Source organism: Equus przewalskii, chromosome 16 (assembly GCF_037783145.1).
Source record: "Equus przewalskii isolate Varuska chromosome 16, EquPr2, whole genome shotgun sequence".
NCBI lineage: Eukaryota > Metazoa > Chordata > Mammalia > Perissodactyla > Equidae > Equus > Equus przewalskii.
In genome coordinates, this window is record NC_091846.1 from 76782679 (window position 1) to 76805366 (window position 22688).

General features: G+C 38.4%; 1 protein-coding gene across 4 annotated transcripts in view; it reads left to right on the forward strand.

Moving 5' to 3' along the window:
* Positions 1-22688, forward strand: part of MYO16 (myosin XVI) — a 597681-nt gene that overhangs the window by 555409 nt on the left and 19584 nt on the right. For all 4 annotated transcript variants that reach the window (XM_070579270.1, XM_070579268.1, XM_070579272.1 and 1 more), the window contains exon 34: positions 15003-15088. In XM_070579270.1, coding sequence (XP_070435371.1) covers positions 15003-15088 — 86 coding nt within the window. The remainder of the gene's footprint in view (positions 1-15002; positions 15089-22688) is intronic.

Genomic DNA, 22688 nt, shown 5'->3' on the forward strand with positions numbered 1-22688 from the left:
GTGGAGTGAGGCTTAAAGTACCCATCCTAAGGATCAGCTGTCCAGAACCAGAAACCATAGCTCATCTGTGAATCATCTCAATCCCTGAAGTTGGACTGACATCCTCCAGGATTGACAGGGCCCCCAGGTACCTAGGAGAAACATACAGAGATAGAGATGGAGATATAGACGTAGATTCAATATAGATATTAATCTATCCTGAAGGACAACCACAGCATTCCAGGCTTCAAAATGTTCTAAGAAAACATTTTCAGATAGAAAGTTCAACACGTAGTCAAAAAGAACCAGGCATGTGTAGACACAAAATAAGATGAAAAATTACAAGCAGAAATAGCAGTCAATTGTATTATATCCATGAGGGCTCAAAAGATTGGAATTCAAAAGCACATACTTTAAAATAAGTATGTTTACTATGCCCAAGGAGATAAAAGAATGAAAATCTCAGCAGAAATGGGAAACCATAAAAACGTGTCAAATGGAAATTCTGAAATTGAAGAATGCAGTCATAAAATTAAGTACAATAGAGGATGAGTTTAAAGTTAATTAGACAGTCATTTGAAAAAATGGGAGAAGTGCAGGATAAATCAGAAAATATCCAGAATGAGACACAAAGAAGCAAAAGAGAAGAATGGAAATTCCAGAAAATGCTTTAGAGGCATAAAAGATACAGGGAAAAGTATTCTTGGAATCCTAGAGAAAGAAGAGAGAGTATGTGAGCCAGAGAAAAGATTTGGTGAGAAATGTTAGAGAATTTTCCAACATTGATGAAAGTATCAAGAAACAGGTTTAAGTTGGCAGTTTCTTGTAAAGGTCAACATACTCTTTCCTTATGAGCCAGCAATCCGGCTGCTGGCTATTTACCCAAGAGAAATGAAAACGCTGTCCACACAAACACCTGTGTGCAAATGCTTATGGTGCCTTTACTCATAATCACCTAAGACTGGAAGTGAAGTGTCCTTCAACTGGCGACTGGGTCATATCAGTTATCTAATGCTGTGTAACAATTACCCCCAGAACTTAGAGGCTGAGTATCATACAACAAATGGGATTAATTTGTAGTTTCTGTGGGTCAGCAATTTGGGGGTAGCTGAGCTGCATGTCTTTGGTTCAAGGTCCCTCCTGAGGCAGCAATCAACTGTTGACCAAAACCATAGTCATCTTGATGCTTGATTGAGATGTTCCATTTGCAAGGTCACTCATGTGGCTTCTGGCAGCCCTCAGAAGATCCACTTCCTAGCTCGCTCACATGGGTTCCTCCATAAGGGTGGTTTCACAATGGGGCAGCTGGCTTCCTCCAAAGCAAGCAATTCACAGAAAGCAAGAAGGAGCATTCATGATGGAAGCCACGGTCTTTACACAGCCCACTCTCAAACAGGACATCCAGCACTTCTGTCACATTCTGTTGGAAGTGAGTTATCTGTCTGGTCCACTCAATGGGAGTGGATTACGTGCAATTTGAGAGCCTAGAGGTGGACTCATTGGGGGCCATTTTGCAGTCTGACTAGCACATGGAAAAACTCTGCAATAAAAAATGAGGAACTACGATTACACACGACAAAATGGGTGAATCTCAGACACATTGCACCAAGTGAAAAAAGAATCAAAAGACTATAGGTATGTGGCTGGCCTGGTGGCATAGCGGTTGAGTTTGCATACTCCGTTTCAGTGACTTGGGGTTCATGGGTTTGGATCTCTGGCCCAGACCTACACACCACTCATCAAGCCATGCTGTGGCAGCATCCCACATACAAAATAGAGGAAGATTGGTACAGATTTTAGCTCAGCAACAATCTTCCTCAAGCAAAAAAAAGAAGGTTGGCAACAGATGTTAGCTCTGGGCCAATTTTTCTCACGAAAAATAAATAAAATAAGACTATAGGTATGATTCCATTTATGAAAAGGCAAAACTGTAGGGAGAGAAAACAGATGCGTGGTTGCCAGAGGCTGGCTACAGGGGCAGGGAAGGGACTGCTGTTTAGTCCATTCACACTGCTGTACCAAGATGCCACAGACTGGGTGACGATACACAGCAGAAACTTATTGCTCACAATTCTGGAGGCTGGAAGTTCAAGATCACGGTGCCAGCATGGTCACGTTCTGGTGAGGGCTCTCTTCCAGGTTGCAGACTGCCAGCAGCCAGCTTCTCACTGTCCTCACGTGGCAGAAGGGGCGAGGGAGCTCTCTAGGGTCTCTGTTATGAAGGCACTAATCCCACTCATGAGGGCTCAGCCCTCCTGACCTGATCACCTCCCGACACAATGACCTTGGGGATTAGGATTTCAATGTATGAATTTTGGGGGGACACAAACATTCAGACCACAGAAGACTGGAAAGGGGCCTGTGGTGCTGTTGACAGACAGGACTGCGTGTTTTCCTACACATTCGCAGACATGTACATCTAATAAGGACGAATCTTTCTGTCTGTAAATGTGACTTTTGTTAAAAAAAAAAGTGCAAAGGCTAAGTAGAAAAAAAATAAAACTACTCTTAGGCATATCATAGTGAAACACTGGTAAAATAAAGACTAAGTATGAATCTTAAAAGCAGCCAGAGGTAAAAAGGCAAATTACCTTCAAAGGAGCAGCAATTAAAGTCCAAAGACAGTGAAATAACATATTTAACATGCTCAAATGAAATAACTGCCAGTCTAGAATTTTATAAATGATAAAAAGAAACTCCTGTAAGAGTGAGGAAGAGTTAAGGATATTTTTAGAAAAAATAAAAACTGAAAGAATTAAACAAAGGCAGACCCAGAATGTTCAGAGATACAAGAAAGAATAAACAATTTTAAGGTGCCAGCCTGGTGGGCTAGTGGTTAAGTTCGGCACACTCTGCTTCAGGGGGCCAGGTTCAGTTCCCAGGTGCAGACCAACACGACTCATTGGCAGCCATGCTGTGGCGGCGTCCCACATACAAAATAGTGGAAGCCTGGCACAAATGTTAGCTCAGAGTGAATCTTCCTCAAGCAAAAAGAGGAAAATTGGCAACAGATGTTAGCTCAGGGTGAATCTTCTTCAGCAAAAAAAAAATAAAAATAAAAAAAGAGCAATTTTAAAGAATAGTGAAGTCTGGGGCTGGTCTGATGGCACAGCAGTTAAGTTTGCACATTCCCCTTTGGCAGCCTGGGCTTAACCCATTCAGATCCCCAGCATGGACTTATGCACCACTCATCAAGCCATGCTGTGGCAGGCATCCCACATACAAAGTAAAGGAAGATGGGCACAGATGTTAGCTCAGGGCCAGTCTTTCTCAGCAAAAAAGAGGAGGATTGGTGGCAGATTGTTAGCTCAGGGCTGATCTTTCTCAAAAGAAAAAAAAATATATATATATATATATATATTTATATATAAAAGTAGTGAAGTCAGAAGAGGATAAAAACAATATTTAATATTATACATTGATAAATCAAACTAACAGGTTATAATTTCAAAGGTAACCACTGAAAGAATAGTAGTGGGGTATATAATTTCCAAACCAGTAGAAAGAGCAAAATAGAATAATACAAGTCAATCAATCCAAAAGATGGTAAAAAAGGATAAAAATAGGACTATCTGAAAGGCAAGACAAATAGAAAGGTCTTAGATGGTAGATAGAAAAGCATATCTGAAAATCGTAAAACTTAATTGAATTCCGTTAAACTTTAAAAGATTGTCATCTGGTAAGTTCACATTAAAGATAAATTGATTAACACAATATTTTAAAGCCTAAGATTTCTAAGGAACCTGTAAACCGTGAGGATACTGAAAGTTTAAATGTCAAAGGATAGAAAAGGAAAAGATCTAGCATGCAAGTATTTAAAAACAACAACAGTTCTCATCTACTTGGAAGATAAAAATGAAATCTCTAAGTAATCAATGGATTCAAAAGAAATCATCAAAAAACTTTCTAATTAATGACTATGAAAATGTAACTATGGGAAACTTCTAATGTATTAATCAATGGAGATTTATAGCTTTAAATATACTATTTTGAAAGAAGAAAGGCTGAAAATTGGTGCTAAAAATGTCATTAGAAACAGAACAACAAATTGAACACCAAGAACATAGAAGGAAAGACAAAATAAAAATGAGAATATGAGTTATGGAAATATAAAGCAAGCAACAAAGCCAAAAGTTGGTTCTTTGAAAAAATTTGTCTGAGACTGATGAATTGACAATTCTCTTGCAAAGGTGAGAGAGAGATAAGCAAGGTGGACACAAATAACTAGTTGTGTGGGTGGAAAAGGGGCTCCACCAAGACCTTGCAGAAATTAAAAAATAATAAGTGTGTATTATGAACAGTTTATGCCAAAATAAATTTGTAAATTTAGATGACCAGACACAATTCTCAAAAAAAAAGTACAACTACCCAAAATGGAGAAAAGAAATAGGAAAGCTACGTAATAATGTAAATATTAAATTAATTTAATTTGTAATTGAATGCTTTCCTACAAGGAAAAGTCTAGTCCCAGATGGCTTTCTGGTAAATTTTCCCAAAATTCTAAGGAAGAAGTAATGCCCGTGTTACATGAACTCTTCCAGAGACTAGAAATTACAAAGGAAAAGGGGAAAAAAAGAAATAGAACTCTCCCAGCCTGCTCAAATAGCCACTTAGTTTATGACAAAATTGGCATTGTAGGGCAGTAGGGGAAGGGTAATCAATTGCTCTCCAAGTGAGGAAAAAAAAGAAATTTGACCTCTACTTCATGTTTTACACTCAAAACATTCCTGGTAGATTACAGATCTAAAAGTCAAACATAAAATAATAAAAATTTATAGGAGAATATCTTTTTTACCTCAGAGGTGGGAAAAGAAAGAAGCAGTTCTTAAACAGGACACAAAAGAGTGCTAACTATAAAGGAAAGTATATATATATATATATATATATAGGGAGAAAATATTTCTCATACATTTAGCCAATAAAGGATTATATTCAGAGTTTACTTAAATTATAAACAAAAAAAGACAACTGAGTAGAAAATTGGATGCAATACGTGAATAAGCACGGAAATAAACATTTTTAATAGAGTCCAGCCTCATTAGTAATTAGAGACATGAAAATTAAAACCACAACGTGATGCTGCTACAGGCTCTACGGAATCACAGACTGCCTGGCAAGCATGAGGAGCTCTGTGCGAGGATCACCACGGAAGTCAGAATGTGACTTCCTCTGGAGGAGAAGAGTTATTGGAGACAGAATGATGGGACTTCTGGGTAGCTGACAGTGCTCTATTCCTTGATTCATGTGGTAGTTACAACTCCACAGTTTAAAATTATTGGGGAAAGTAGAGGAAGAGAGAGGAAGGGAGATTTCAGAACAGATGTTAGATACCCGGACTGTGGAACTCCATGGCCATCAGAGACTGAGGCTCCACCGTCTTATCACTGACTGCCCTCAGCGTCAGTGCTGATGTAGTTTTCAGCTGAGCATATTGCTGACCAAAGATGTCCACTGCTGATTTATCAAGGAGGAAGGCGAGAACAGTTATAGGCTAGAAACTAACCAGGGCAGTTTTAACCACGTCACACTGTTTGGGATGAATCTGGAGGTGGGCAGTTGGTGGGGGCAGGATTTGTTCAAGTTTAGCATTAAGGGCTCTGGAGTAATGAGAGAATGTTCTGTTGGCACTCAGAAAAAATCATTGTTTTAATACACACACACACAGAAAAAAACCCAAAAGTGTTTACGAGTCTTACCCCACCAGATAAGCAGGGATTACTTGTAATGGTTAGAAGAATTCAGCTCACAAGATGGACACTTTTTGGTGGAAGAGTGGGGGAGAGTAATGACACAGGTTAGACACAGAAGGCTTTTCCAGATCAGCAAGAAAGACATCTAGAGAAAGGAGCTGCAGCTACCAAAAATTTATTACCACCCAAAACAGACAAAAGTTCAGCAAAGAATGATATAGGCTCCCAGGATCCCAAAATATTAGCCTTTCTTAACATTTTCTCTTCACTGACTTTAACAGCTTTCTTAAAAAATATATTATTATTCATATGACATTTATAATTTTATGCAGCTTAATTTTTATAACCTGCATAAATTGCACATGCTGTATGTGACAATTTGGAAAACACAGGGAACGATAAAGAAAGAATAAAAACTAATGTCAATTCTATTACCTAGATATGTCTAATATTCCACTGTGTAGAACCTTATTTTTTTCATGTAAATATTATGTTTATATAATATACTTGGTTTTATTTTCATGAAGTTTGAGTTATACTATACATATAGTTTTAATAGCCTGCTTTTTTTCCCCTTGGGAATATCATGTAATTTATTTCTATGTCAACAAATATAGATCTGCATTGTTTACAGCTAGCCATTAATTGTAACCAATGCATAGCATGCCATGATATAGGACTATCGTGATTTAAAATAACAAAGCCCTTTGTGTTAGATACTAAAATTATCTCCCAACTTTCCACCCTCCAAATAACAGAATGTTTATAATGTACTGCTCCAATTTGATTAAAATAGGCATTTTGTAAAACTTTCCATGTTACAGTGTAATGTTCAGATTTATGTGTGTTTAGATAGAAATATAGAGATAATCTTTTTTAAAAAATGATTGCTTTCTGAAATCTCTGATGATAACCCCTTGCAAGGAGGTAAAGATAGCAAAAACAATGTATGCTCTTACATTCAAACTGAATATTAAAATAATAAAAATGGAACTTGGGTAACAATAATAGTCATCAAATGCGTAACAGAGGAATATTTCACAAAGCTTGCATACACCTAGTAAGAAGATAATTCATTCCTTTTTCAATTGTAATTTGAGGGTATTTAAGGATAAACAGCAAACAAAAAAGAGAATTTAAAATATATTAGAATGATCAAATCTGAATACACAAATATTTTAGAAAAATGGCCACATACCCATCACTTTTGCTAAAATTTCGCTCCATGTCATTCTTCATAGCTCACTTTGGATGACGTATATCTTACCATAAAGAGAAGATAGAAACTTCTTTCACCAAAGTATTTAATTTTTCTGTGTTTTGAGTCAAAAGGCAAAAGCTATGGCTTGGGAATGGTCCTAGCAAACTTAATACAAAAAACTGTGAGTCAGCAAAAAGAGGAGGATTGGCGGCAGGTGTTAGCTCAGGGCTAATCTTCCTCAAAAAAAAAAAGTAAAAAGCTGTGCTTAAAAAAAACAAGAAAAACAAAAACAAAATTTAGTTTTACTCTAAAGTCAAAATAAAGCCAAAAAACAACAGAACAAACAAAAGACCCTCTAGACCAAAGTGGAAATTTCTGTGGACTACACTCCTGAAATTAATAATATAAAATTACTTCTCTAGGAATACTGGGCTTCTAAACTTCTACATGTGACAAATAGATACGTTCAAACCCCAGAATACAGACTTACAACATACGTTGTCCCTTAAATGCTTTTAGGAACCAGATTTTAAAATAAAGCTAGTTCTGTGTTGTCATTAATTGAAGACTGCTTGAAAATCTCGAGTTACACATATAAGAGGAAAATTCTTTCATTTGGGATTTCAATCTTTCAAGGCAACTTGACATGTTTATCTTGATCTTCTGTGTGAATACTGTGAACTTCTGAGTTCCTGAAGCCTTCCCATGATTATTAAAATATCCAGCACAGTTCCCTAGATTCTTAGATTGAAGCAATATTGCCTATTACATATGAACCAGTGAGTCCTACGCAGGGGGCAGAGTCAGGAAATTTCTCCGAGTCAGTGTGATAAAAACTGAACAAGTATTACACATGTGCAGCATATGATAGATACTTGATCATTAAATTCTTATAGCAGTTATTAGTCCTGATTCATAATTCACAACGTGGAGTCGACGTGCTTTCTAAATAAAGGCAGAAGATGGAAATAAATATTTAAAATAACTTGAAGTTCTAATTGAATCAGAAATAGTGTTATTTTCTAGGAAACGATTTCTCTCTGGAATGCCAGTATCTGCATGCTACCTCTGCTTCCCAGAAATAATTATCTGTTTGTTCATTTGCTGAAATATAGTTATGTGTGGGTAATTATAGCTATCACTTACTTTAATTGCCATCCTTTTGCTGATGTGAACACAGACTTAGATCTTTTTTTGTATACTTAATTATTCCTTGGGCTTGCGGTTATTTATCATTAGATTAGAGAACAGTTTTTAGTGTGAGAACATTTTAGTTATATCAAACAAAATATTGTGAATATAAGGATGTTTATTTTGTGGGAAAATACAGATATAAAAGATTCCAGCTAGGCCATTTTATGTTCACGATGATTTTCTTTCTTGCCTCTCAATGAATATACGTTTTATTGCTGGGCATCAGGAAAAATGGCAATTAAAGAATACAGTCATTATATTTGATTTTACATTTACCATTCTGTGAAGATTGTTACTTTTTATCTGCATCATGTTTATCGTCAGTGCACAGTAAGGATTATCTGTGGTGATAAAAGACTTTTCACAGGGAAGGACTGGGTGAGACCATTTGCAACCAGGAGGTCTGCATAGACTCCAGCACCATATTGAACTTAGCACAGTTGGAGCACCAAACCACAATGAATCTGGGAACATCAAAGAATGGCTTTCATCAGCCATCCCTCCCCTCAAGATGGATCCAGACCATTGGCAAAGGAGCCTCTGGTTGGAGCTCGTGAAATATATTCAAGTATATGTTTTACCACTTCACTTTGTTTGTGGGAATTGTCTAGTTTCTTTGGAATTTACACTATTGTCTGACTCAAAGGCTACCTTCCAGAGAAAGGAAGCCCTCACTAGACAATTTGGAATATTGGGCAATTGTCTATTTTGAGCAACAGAATGTAGCTTTGCAAAGAAAGCAAGTTCCTCGGGCATTTGGAAAGCCCTGCCCCACTCCTCCTTCTGGTTAAAAATATTTTGAAGTCATATTAAATAATTTCTAATTTGGGCTTCATTTAATTAAATTTCCTCCACCGTAATTGAGAAGTCAGGGTTGAAAATGGCTGGATTGAAATACTGACTGCGTTTCCTTCTCTCTGGTAAAGGCTGTAGTATTCTCCCATCCTTAGTCTCAAGTTCTTGGAGTCATCTTTCACTCCCTTTTTCTTGTCTCATACCAATACATTCTCTAATACTCTTGCTGGGTGCACACAGCCTTCAAAGGCTCAGGTGGAGGAACACAAAATTGGTGCGCCCAACTTAAGTTTCCCAGCATTGTTGCATTGCTCCTGTTTGCCTGGGTTCACACCCCAGCTCTGATGCTTACTAACCCCATGACCATGAACGAATTACTTAACCTTTCTGGTTCTCAATTTCCTCATCTGAAAAATGGGGATATCAAATCCCACGGCTTGCCTCATGGGATTATGAAGACTTAGTATGATGAGGTTAGCACAAAGCTAGTGCCCAATAAACATTACCTATACACAACTCTCATAAAAATCTTAGATATTTTAGAGCTAGAAGATCCCTGAGGATTTATATAAAAAAACACCCTCCAAAATGATATGTATAAGGTAGATGAAGTGCAAGGCAGTGAATTAATTTCTCCAAGACCATAGAGGTTATATGCTAAAATTGATGCCTTCTGACTTATTTGCACATAGACCCAAATACACACATGTGTAGTCAAACATGCATATCATTTTGATGGTCTACACTGGTATTCAGGGCAATGACAGACATTACAATTTGGAGCTTCTGGGATGAATGGAACTCAGGATATACAGGTTGAGTTCAGGGGAAGGATCTGTTTTACCTTTAGGCTGGAGGATTCAAAATAATATAAAGGGCAGAATGGCAGGAGGAAGCCTAGTGAAAGCCGGGTGCACATCAGTCAGTTAAAGCATTTATTAAACACCAATTGCATGCAGGCAATGTGCAATGCATAGAGAGCAATAGGAAATCTAAGCAACTCAAGGTGTGCTTCTTGTGCGAACAGAGAAAATACATAGAATGTTGACAATTCATCTTGAGAGATCACAGAATAGAGCAGCCAGTGACAAATGTCAAATCAACCACCTAAATAATGATTTTCTATTGCCTCCACATAGAAGAGGAGATTCCTGTGGGCTGGGATAGTTAAGGACACTTCATGGTGAAGGTTGGGATTTTTAAAACATATAGGATTCAGACAAGAAGGGAACACCTTTCACTGAAGAAGATTTACCCCACCATGTCTTTGTGGCAGGGGTGTGAATGGGCTGCGTTGATGGAATAGATAAGTAAGTAAGATAGGAAAGAAAGTGTTGAGTGTACAGGGCATTGAATGCCAATTTAAAGTGTCTCTGAAAGGGTTGTCCTTATGTGGAGGGGGCGCTATCTGCCATTTTGGAGAAATTTACCTGATTGTATCATTCAGGGTGAACAATGGAACAAAAACTTAAGTTGGGAGTACCAGTTTTGTGTTCCTCCACTTGAGCCTTTGTGTACACCCAGCAAGAGTGTATTGGTATAAGAGGCAAGAAAAGGAGATTGAAAGATGACTCCAAGAACTTGAGACTAAAGGTGGGAGAATGATTCACTTCTTAACAGAAGTAGGAAGCTCTAAGAGGAGGTCAATTCCATGGGTTGGAGTTGGAGTTCAAGAGCCGAGAAGGACATCTGGCTACAGATGATTGTTACAGAAGTGACAATTATAGTTTTGGAGTTTAGGCGAGGATTGCAGGATGGAAAAATAGAAGAGGCAGAATTTTCAAGGAAACCGGAGAAATGGGGATCATTTATAGCATCAGAGAAAAAAGTATAAAGATAAATGAGGGGGAAAAAAATCTGACCACAAAATCATGTAGAGTGCCAAACTTTGAGATATATACCTTGAGAAGGGCAGACATGGAGCTACAGAATAGGTGGTCAAAGAGATAGGAGGGTACGGATGTCCAATTTCCTAGAAACCAGGAGAGGAATGGATTTGAGGATTAGGGAGCAATTGGTAAACTGGGAGGACATGAAAAGAGAATCCAAACCTCATTGCTATTGATTAAACAAATTTGGGTCACTATGAAATGGCAGGGAGTTCGATGAGCAGATTCTACCCGGTTAACCACTGAAAATGCCGTCACACCGCCTTCCACAGTCTGCCCCACTTTTCTCTTCTTAGAAGCCTAAAAAGCCCACTGTGCTCTGCATGTAGACTTCATGACCTCAGGCTCTCTTACTTTTCAAAATCGCTTTATAAATCTCATGGAACTGCGGGAGCTGGATCCACACCGTGACTGATGAGGAGAACGTCCTAAAGCCGTTCCTCCTGAGCATCCTGGGGGAGGTTTAATTTAAAGCTCTGAGCAGCACCCACTACACAAGGGGAGTGCGGAGCCTCCCCCCTCTGCCTTGCCTGGTCCTTCGCTCAAGGTTGACAGCTTCCTGACTCCCCTCTGCCAAGCTGCAGTGAAGAGCAGCACGTTCTGTGGAGTGTCGGTATCAACTGCATGGCTCAGATCATCGTGTAGCGGATGCCTTCCCCCAAGCCTCGGCGTGTTTTCTTTGAGCAAAAGAGCCGGGTGTCTGGGGGTAGGTAGGTTGGGTATAGTTTCAGAAGACCTTAGCCCTTCCTATAATTTGGGCAAGTGTGGCTTTTTTCAAAGGAAGATTTCCTATCAAATGGACCTGCTTAGCACTTTGAGGCACACTGCTGCTGCCATAGAAAGAATATGTTGAGGAAGGGACACAGGACGGCGTAAGCTGGGAAGTAGCACCTGAGAGTCAGCTGGGGAGAAGGCTGTGGCCCTGAGAAAACTCGAGCAAGTTCGTAAATACGTGCGAGCAAGCAATCCTTCTGTGTTGGAAACCTACCTTCCAATGGAAGTCAACAAATAAGGCGCTCCAGCTTGACCTTAAATGTCTCCCCAACATCCATCTGGAATCTTCAACCCTGTGGGAATCCACAGAGGAATTCTCTACCCCAAGACCTTGGGGCTTTTCTGAGGCCTTTGCAGAACAGTGTTCCTCTTAGCAGCAGGAGGAAATCCCTTAGCTGCATGAAAGACACATGCTCAAGAATTTGTGGGTGAAATTACATGATTTTTTTTTTAAAGATAATGAGAAATAGACAAAACAAGATTGGAATAATGAAAACCCCAACACCTGCTGCTGGGTATGTGGAGTTTCACTACACAGTCTCTTTACTTTTATATGTGTGTGGCATTTCCGAAATAAAAAGTTTTGAAATATTTCTTATCTTGATAGATAAAATGGGTAAGTCATAGTCTTATGTGCATTTTTCTGAACACAATGAAAATGAACATGTTTATTATTTAGTGGTCGTTTGTATTCTCTGATTTTCTGTAAGTATCCTTTGCCCATGTTTTAAAATCTGAGGGTAAGTCTTTTATTTTGATTTGTAGGATGTTTCAAAAATAATAAAACCTTTTACTCAGTGTGTTTAAATGTTCTATATTGTTCTTTTTCTAATTTGCATTTTATTTTTATGATATTTTTAACATTTTTTTAATGTTCATAAAGAAGCATTCCTCCTTTTTTTTTCCTTTACAGTTTGTGCCTTTGGTGTCATTTTTAGACCATTTGCCTTAAAAAAATACTATTTGCAATATGGCAGCAAAATAAAATATTTTGTTGGTAAAAAAAAAATCTTGCCCTCTGACCTCCTTAGCATTTCTGTGCCTCCTGCTGTTACTTCACTCCTTCTAGTTCTGTTGACCCTGCCACAGGTTCTGGGGTCAATGATTTCTTTAGTCAACAGGTAAGAAATGCCTTTTAACTCACCCTGTGGGTAAGATGGTGTCACATCCCTTCTCAGAAATCTACAGAGCTACTGACTGCCTACAGAATACTGTCAAATTGCTGTGAAATGTTATGGAAAGTGCTGTAACACCTGGCCTGCTTTACCTTCCAACACCTCCTCAGGCTGCCTCTGGCCATACCCTCCTACAGGCCACTCCCCTGGATGAGGAGCAATCTCGGATCATTGCCATATCTTATTTGTTTTCTCACCCAGGCTGGCCTTCCCAACCCTGTTCACCTTTCAAAGTCCTTCTCATCCTGGGAGACCCAGATCCTTTGGCACTTCCACCATCTCATTTCCTCAAATCCCTTCAATCAGAATTAATCCCTCCATTCTCTAAGATCCTGCTCAGTGTTACCTGTACTCCCTCAAGTCATTCTGTTGTGTGTTCTGGTTAAGTGTCATTCCCATTAAATTCGAGCTCCTCGAGAGTAGAGACTTTTATTTATTCTTCTGCGTATCTCGTGTCTCAGCTTATTTAATTGACACTGTATGAAGCACATTATGCTATTGATGGGGCTCTGAGTGTGTATCTTCACTAAATGAAGTTTTGGTTTTGATTTGGAGGGCAAACTTTTAATTTTTAATTTAGTTTTGACAATGGATCACAATTTTCTTCCCCTTCCTCAGATTCCTGGTCTCCGTAAGACATCCAGAGAGCCAGATTCTCTGGAAGTGGGCATTTTTCTTGCTTGTCAATCATCTCTTTGTCCCTCCTACACCTTTGACACCCCTCCATGTGAATCCCAAACCCTTTGCCATGCCCTGCTATCCAGATACACATTTTATTATCTGCTGATCTAGTTGCCTGGAATTCCACCTCATGCCGGCTCTTAGATTCCCATGCTCCCTTGCACTGTTTAGATCCTGGATCTCTGTAACACTAACTGTTTGATTGGAACCTTTCATGCACCTGCTTCCACAGTCTGTAATACAATATGCCCCTAGCCAACTTTAGATGTTGCTATGGCTTATGGCAGGGACCAGTTCTCCAGCACATGCTCCCCACCTGTAGACGTGTCAGTTTCCAGATGCTGGCCCTAGTCTGCCCAGTCTCAATGACGCTGGCCTCTCCATACCAAGGCATTTGTATATCTAACAGGAAGATAAATTAGGAGGCCTTGTTATGTTTTGAAGGATTTTGTGAACTTCCCTGAGGAGCTCACTCTCTCTTGTAATTGGAAAAGTGTGCCATGATTTCTAATGATTTTTAGTTTAGAAATCATGTATATGTTTAATCAGTGACGCCATGTTGGCTAATTATGATTTCAGATGAGAGTAGCAATCACTTCAGAATTGGAACTTCTCTGAGTTGAACTCATTCCATTGGGTAACGATATTTTTATCTCTTCATTTTTATTAATAAGTCTCTTGTGATGGTACTTGATCCCTCTCTCCCAATGGTTCTCAACCAGGGGTGATTTTTGCTTCCCAGGGGATATTAAGCAGCGTCTGGGGACATTTTCGGTTGTTTAACTGGAGGAGGAGGGGTGCTCCTTGTGTCTAGAGTGGAGAGCAGGGATGCTGCTCAACATCCTTCATGCACAGGACAGCCCACAGCCAAGGATTATAGAGCCCAAAATGTCAGCAGTGCTGAGATTGAGAAACCCAGCTTCTGCAATGAGGGATGGTTAATAAAATCCTTTGGTGCCTCATAAGTGCTTCTATATTATTTAGGGGGTATGTAAATTTCCTCAAACCCATCATTTATCCTATATAGTTTGTTATGAATTGGTCTGTTGTGAAAGTAAAGCTACCCCATCCTTTTCTTCGTAGAATTCCACCCAATCTCTTCCCTCCCTTTGTGTGTGAAATGAATTACAGTCAACAGAATTCATCTGACATGTATACTTGCTTATGTCTTATCTGTCCTCTCATCCCTTCTTTGCCTTCCTGCTATCCCACAAGTGAAATACAAACTCTGTCTTCATAGCCACCCAAGGAAACCATTTATTCTCTTTTGTCCACATGCTTCTCTTTCCCACATTGGTGCTTCATTAAACAATTTTCAGTTTCTAGAAAAGTTTCCCTTCTCCCCTCTAGTACATCTTTGCTCACTTTTGTGCTGTTGTGACATATTTCTTCACCATCGTTTTATCTCTTTTGCCAGTATATTTCTTCTTTTGTTAAATGGAACTGCAGCAATACTGTGCCGTCCCTTATTGCCTTGGAAAATGTATTATTCAGCTTGTGTTTATTGGCAATCATTTCAGTCCGTGAAGTGCAACAGTTTTAGTTTATTACAATAAGTACACAGCTTATTTTACTCAGGGAAAGGACCCACAACTTAACTGCTACTTTGTGTTGACTTCAATAGGTTTGCCTGAAGAGGATGGATTCTCCAGGTTGTCTGTGAGTGGCACAGCGACCTCGTCATTTCAGAGACAGAGTCACACCACTCAGGTAATGATACCTAGATATTCACAAGTTCACAATAATAACTGAAATTAAATTACAATAAGAGATGCATTTGAGTATGGGCAAGAACGTCCTTTCTTACTGGGCTAGAGAAGGCAGGCATTCTCATCTCTGCCTTCAGTTTCTCCAACTCGACATGCTTAACTCTCTTCTACTCAGCTGACTTCAGTTTTCTGCTGGTTTAAAAAAAAAGAGGAATGTCCAAAATAAGTAAAAATTAATAAATGGCTTTAAATGAAATATTGTAGACATAATTTATGATGTGGTGTTTTAAAACACTGTCAGGTGGAGATGAGGTTAAATCTACTGAATGGCGTTAATGTTTTCCGCTATGACCTCAGCTAAGCTGAGAGGACTTTAAGTGACAATAACATGGAAGCAAAATACTTGAAGCACCTGTGGTTTTATGACAGCCCTTTATATCTTAGTTACTGCCTCCAAATTCCAGGTAATCCAGGTTCATTTAAAATATAACGTATGATCAGAGCACTGTACTTCACAAAACTGTTTCCATGTGTTTCAGTGAGTTCGAGTATATGCTTACTGTGTTTGGCCTTAAAAAGTTCGCCAAAATAAAGAAGATTATCACTTCAAGAAAAAAATAAACAGTAGTGTTTTTAGAAAGAAAAAAGATTTATATTATATAATTTAGTGTTCATTTTGTGTTGAATTTTAAAATACTATTTTCAATAATTGTCTTCAAAAAGATTTGAATTTGCATTCAAGATGGGGCACAACAGCAATACATCAAAGACTTTATTATCAATATATTCAAAGTATACCAATGGGATTCTTATGTTGTATGAAGTCATGGTACAACTTTCATTATGTCAAGTGTCCAGATGTTTCCATGAAATCAACTATCCAGCTGATGACCAGCTTTCATCTGAATATTTGGCACTATGTAGGCTCAGCCACATTATCAGCTGAGATTTTTCTAAATAACACTGATGAAGTAGTGAGAAAAATCAATAATTTTAATCTTAAAACTAAATCTTATGGGAGGCAATCTGCTGAAATCACTTACACTGATATATAGGCCCTGAAATAGAAAGAAAATGCTGATTGGTTGCAATAATAGATTGTCCTCATCTCCCCTCTGTTCCTTAGAGATGCATTTACCTTACCTTGTAAGCATTACAGACGCTTTATCTAAGATAATTCACAGGGGAACCTACTTGTAATGAACACTGGTTTGATTTTTATTATCGGGTTGACTCCTGTACCTTCTAACGATAGCACGGTGATAGGCCATCTGACATCCTTTCCAGAGCTTCCACTACAATGTGGTTCATAGAGAAGAGGGTTAATTTTGAAAGAAGATGCATAAAATAGGGATCTCTGTAACTTGTCCTCTAATCTTTCATAGATTTGGCTAAGAAGCAAAGAGGGATGGGAAAGGTCATCAGGAATAATTTTCCATTCCCCATTTTCAATGGGGGCTGTTTTCAAGTGCAAACCATCTCTGCCTCCTATTGTCTCACAGTGCAGTTTTTCAAGGAAATGGAAGTCCAGACTCATTTTCTTCCATGAAGAAGTGTGGGCATTCTCATAGTACGACACATTCCTTGCTGTTGAGACACTATAAGAGAGTTTGTGAAACTCTTCATTTGATGTCCACATGTCTTTCAGCATAAATGCTTCTTGTATGACATTTATAGAGAAAATATGCACACATACAGGCATGTTGCATTTTAGATTTTCTACTAATGCAATTAAATAGAGAATCTCTAAAGTCACTCCTGGACTGATTGGGCATGTAGCAGTAAAACTAAATGTTAACTAAAAATTGAGTCCCTCTCTGAAGATGTCTATATTTTAACTAGTATCATCAGTGATTTTAATGAAATCCCTTTAAGGAAGATAAGATGAATGGGCATTATTGTAGATAGAGAAAACAGGAAATAGATTTAGTAATTTGCTGAGGATCATAGGGAAAATTCAGAGTCCACTGTTTGAAGGGATGTCAAGATCATATGTCCTGTTTCTGAAAATGAACTTACCAGAACTCATTAAAAGGAATGCAGGAGTCATCCAACTTTTTCATAAAATGTGAAGAATTTTTGGCCAAGACAAAAATCTAAGTAGCCGTGGGTGAACGTTTATGATTTGGATTTTTAGCTGCCAGCCACAGTTTTAAGTTTCTCACCTACCACAATGAAAATAAGACAGGAGAGACTTCCCCTTCCCCCCTCTCCTTTGAGAGGTAGACAGATGTTTGTGAGGTGGGCTCAATCTATCAACCAGGGATGATGGAGTGAGAGACATGTAATGGAAGGTACGAGAAGAATAGATGTCACCATAGGGATGACATCTGGCAGTGGTGGCTCCTCCAGCTGCAGTAGATGTTAGCCAGCAAATGTCTACTGCCAGCCACTGCATCCTCTTTGGTTCCTCCCCTGCCAAATCTTTTTTTTTTTTTTTTAAAGATTTTATTTTTTCCTTTTTCTCCCCAAAGCCCCCCAGTACATAGTTGTATATTCTTCGCTGTGGGTCCTTCTAGTTGTGGCATGTGGGACGCTGCCTCAGCGTGGTTTGATGAGCAGTGCCATGTCCGTGCCCAGGATTCGAACCAACAAAACACTGGGCCGCCTGCAGCGGAGCACGCGAACTTAACCACTCAGCCACAGAGCCAGGCCCCTTCCCCTGTCAAATCTTTCCTTCTAACTTCCTGTCTTTCTTTTGCCTTCTAACAAAGTTTCTACCTGTTCAGATGTTCAGAGTAAGTTTCCGTTACTTGCAAATATGAATTTTGACTGACACACTAATCTGATTTTACTGCTATCATCCATAAAATTCACTTTATATCCAAACAAGTGCTTTTTATATAAAGTGCACAAACTATTCTTAATATAGAAGTAAAGCATTTTCTAATAGGGGTAGCGCTTCAATAAATAGTGGTTGTTTCTTTCCTCAAAGTACAGAATATAGAAAATGTGGTTTATGTTCCATTCCATCATAGTTTTTTAATTTTCAAAATATAATGACTTTGCATAAAAGTAGTAAAAATTAATGTCACTTAAAATATTTGAAAATAGTGACAGCTGAGACTCTAGCCATATCGCATATGTGGCTGTGTTCATTTATGCTCCTTAGATAAAAGGCTCCGGTAGGTCCATGGTGTGAACCAAGATCAAATATTCATGACCTTCTGCAGCCCTCAGGCATGAATAAAACCAGCAGTGAGTGTGTGACATCATGGAATTCCACACACTGGCCCTGGAGGGGGGCTTTGTGACACTTCCCAGATCTCAAATCTGGAATTTCTTAGATTAAAGAAGTCATGTCAGATTGGTTTTGGAATTAGACAGCATTTATAAAAATAATATGCCATTTATCTACTTGCCACTTTGTGAGATGTAAAATAATTTTGATTTTGATCCTTTGACATGATGAGATCCCTTAGAAGTAACTCAGTGGTAAAAGACCCTGCTGTGAGGGAAATCCTGAGAACATCTTCTAACCCAGAATGACTTCTTAGCGTTTTTGCTGTAATTACGATCCTCTGCTGACTCCAAAGGCCAGGTAACCTGACACAGGAAGCCCACGGATTATAAATAGAGCAAAAACATGAACAGAGCAGGAAGGGGGTCCTGAAGGCAGGAGGGTACCAGAAGGGGATGGATAAAATAGAGTGTTTAGTGCTTGCCCTCGGCATAAAATTGCTAGTTACACATCTGTTTAGGGGTCTACTCTTGACATTGAAAAATGATATGTTTTCTTTGCATTTGAGCATAGTTTATTTGTATTTACATTCTCACTTTAGCTTTACCAACTTCCACTTCATGCCATTTTATTCCTCTCAGCTGTCTATTCTCCACAATAATATTGTTGTTTATGATCTTCGATTTTTATTGTGGGCATTTGTCATATTTCTTGCAAACTTCTTTTTATATTATTGTTTTTTTAAAGTACATAAAAAGTTATTATTATCTGTCATATTCAAATATTTGTTGTAAGAAATCATTGATGGTCTCTGATAAAATAGTGGTAATACGGCACCCAAGAGTTTAATAAATTTCTAGTCCACTCCCGACACACCATCAATGAAAGCCATAACCCAATCAATATGCAATTGAGCCACATCAAGAAACAAATTGTTATGTGGTTTGTTTTACTGAACTCAAAAAAACCTGTTTGTAGTGTCACATATCAACAAACTGAAGAGTTGCAGGAAACTGAATAAACCAAGTCCCTTCTTTCTATACTCATTTTATTTGTCACATGGACTGCTTGAAATATATTGTGGCATGGAATAGAAACAGTGTGTCAGATAAAATAACGAAAGGTAGACACATTTAGTTTAATCATTAAGGGATAATTCTAAAGCATGTGGTAGAAAATACAAACTAGATAACCTTTTCAAAAGAAAATATATGTATATTTCATTTGTAGGCTACCAACAGAAGGAGATCCAGCACAGAGAGCTCTTTCACACAGCTGAGGGTGCAGGAAAGCAGTATGCACCACTCGTGACTCCCATATTATGTGCAAGAAATGAAGGCAGTAAATTAATTTGATGGTGTGAGTTAACTGGCAGCATTTTCAACAGAAAAGGGACATAGCCTGTATTGATATATAGAAACTTGCAAAATAGAAAAACAAAAACAAATCCTATATTTCGTATTTTTTCCTTCTCAAAATTGCACCATATGTATATTCTAAATGTATTCAAATACATAGTGTTTTTCTAGTGAAGAATTCAGTTTCAAGAAATATTAGAATAAGGAGAAATCAGAATTGTGGCTATGTTTTCGAAGAGGAAAAAAGGTCCTGTGGTAACCATGTGCTCCCCTCCAGGCGGGAAGTTGACGTTAGCCAGCATGCTCACACAGGCAATGCAAGTGGGAAAATGGGGTGAAGTAGAAATTCTGGTTAACTCAAGAATTTCAGTATGAATTAATGCATTTTAAGTTTTAAAATTAAAGAAAAGAAAAAATAAAAGAACTAGGTTTGAATCCCATATCTGTTGTTTAACCCGTGGGTACACAAAGTAGTAATTATTTTTCAGATTGATTAAAGAAAATAAATGTGACCCATCAAGCGTGCTGCCTGCAATATTATAAGTGCTCAAAAAATGCTTACTATTATTATCGTAGTATTATTTTTTTTCAAGGTCAATATTCTGAACATCAATTCTGATTCAAACATAGTAGATGCTACCTAAAATGTGTTGGTGATTAGATTGAATCAGCAGGACCCAACACTTATCTGGGATTTTGATAAAGTATGTCATGTATGTGATTTTCAAAAATATTTTGTTATGGAATATTAGAGGAAACTTAGAGGAAAAAACACAGTGATTCATAAAACACCCAACTTCAATGAATCTTAACATTTTACCATATTGACTCTGGCGCCATATTTTTAGAGAAATACATATTCCCATTTTTGCTCCCATCCCTGCCTGCCGTGCAAGGTAAACCTCATCCTGGAATTAGTGCATAACCCTCTGTCCACTTTGCTCTTTGACTGAGTACAGCTGTGCTCTTAAATTATATAGTGTCCATAAATAACCGATACTTTGCATACTTTTACAACATAGTAAATGTATCACTCCATACAGATTGTTCTGCAAATTGTTTTCTTGTTGTTGTTGAAGTGGGATTCTTTTTTTCCACTTTGATACATCTCAGTCTCATTGGTTGTTTTACGTTGAGTACTAGCTCAAGGTGAAATGTAAAAGCCTGAAGGTCAAGATGTCCACGGGCGCAGTAAGAAAGGAGATTACGGGTGACAGGCCAGCACTGAGGCAAGTCATTCGTGTTCCTGCAGCACACTCAGCAGGGAGCAAGCTGATTGGAAGAGGAAGGGCGATAGGGACTCACCACCTCACCCAGAAGGGCAGATACCACCACACTCTGCTGTCTCTGGGCCCAGAGGGCAGCGGCGCCTCTGGCAGCCGGATTGTCTTCCTCTAGATCTGTGCGAGGCGATTGGAGTGGTCTCCCATGGTCCACAGAAAACCTAACCCAGCTGTCTCCATGAGAGATGCGGGGGTGACGCTGAGTGCTCAGTGACAGTATGGCATTCATGCTCAAACTTGAACAAGAGGGCCAGAGATTCCAACAACCAGGGCATGAGCACAGATGCTTCTGGTGCCTCTGTAAGCTCTCTTTCAACTCACACACACACACAAAATTATATTATTCATGCTTCCCCCAGTTTTTTTTTCTTTTTTTTAAAGATTGGCACCTGAGCTAACGTCTGTTGCCAATCTTCTTTTTTTGTGTTTTATTTTCCCTTCTTCTCCCCAAAGCCCCCCAATACATGTTGTATATTCTAGTTGTAGGTCCTTCTAGTTCTGCTATGTGGGATGCCGCCCAGCATGACTTGATGAGCAGTGCTAGGTCCGTGCCCTGGATCCGAACCAGCGATACCCTGGACCACCGAACTTAACCACTCAGCCACAGGGCTGGCCCCGCTTCCTGCATTAAAACTTTTCTCAGAAATAAGTTTTACATAAATATGTTCATGACATCTCTTAAGAAAAACATGTTTACAGTTTGCCAAAGTGGGGTGGAAGACTATCAAAATCAGCTTTCCAAGTCATCACTGTTACAAAGAACGCTACAATGAAATCACTCAACAAGCCTCCAACTCGTAATTAGAAAAAAAATGGCCAGAGGCTTCCCCTGGAAATGGAAGTGCTGAGTTTCCGGGTATGCACCATTTCCTACCACAGCAGTCTTTGCCAAATTACTCCCCAAAATGGTTGAATCAATTTATACACCTCTAGAAGGGAATGTTTCCCATTTTTTTCTGGTAGACACTTGGTTTAATGAGTCATTTTATTTTTTTACCAATGTGATAAGTGTAAGATGGATCTTATGGTGGTTTTGGTTAACATTTCCCTGGTGTATGGACTGCTTTCCTATGGACTCAGACCTGGTAGTCCAGTACATCCTTTTACTATTTCCTGGCTAGTTTGCGAGACTTTATTGATGATTTGTAGGAATTTTTTACATGTTCTAGGTAATATTCCTTCTGGTTGCATACATGGCAAACACTTTGCTTATGGTGTCTTTTAAATCAGTCTAGCTAGAAGTTTATTGACTTCATTGAACTTTTTAAAAATAGCTTTGATTTTATTGATTTCCTCTATTAATTTTCTGTTTCATTGATTTCCATACGTTTTATTATTTCCTTCCTTTTGCTTGCTTTGGGTTTAAGTTGTTCTTTTGCTCGTTTCTTAAATAGCAAGCATAGATCATTGATTTGACACCTTCCTGTTTTTCTAATGAGTATTTAATGCTATAAATTTCTATCTATATCTGTATTAGCTGCATCCTACAAATTTTGATATATTTTGCTTCCATTTTCATTCAATTCAAAATACTTTCTAACTTTTCTTAGGACCTTCTCTTTGATCAATGTTGTTACTTTCCAAATATTTTGGAATTTTTCGAGTATGTTTCTGATATTGATTTCTAGTTTAATTCTATTATGATCTGAGAATATACTTTGTATGATTTCCCTTCTTGTAAACATATTAAGATTTGTTATATATGTGCCAGGATATGTTCTATCTTGGTGAAATTTCCGCATGCACTTGTACAGAATGTGTATTCTGCTGTTGTTGGGT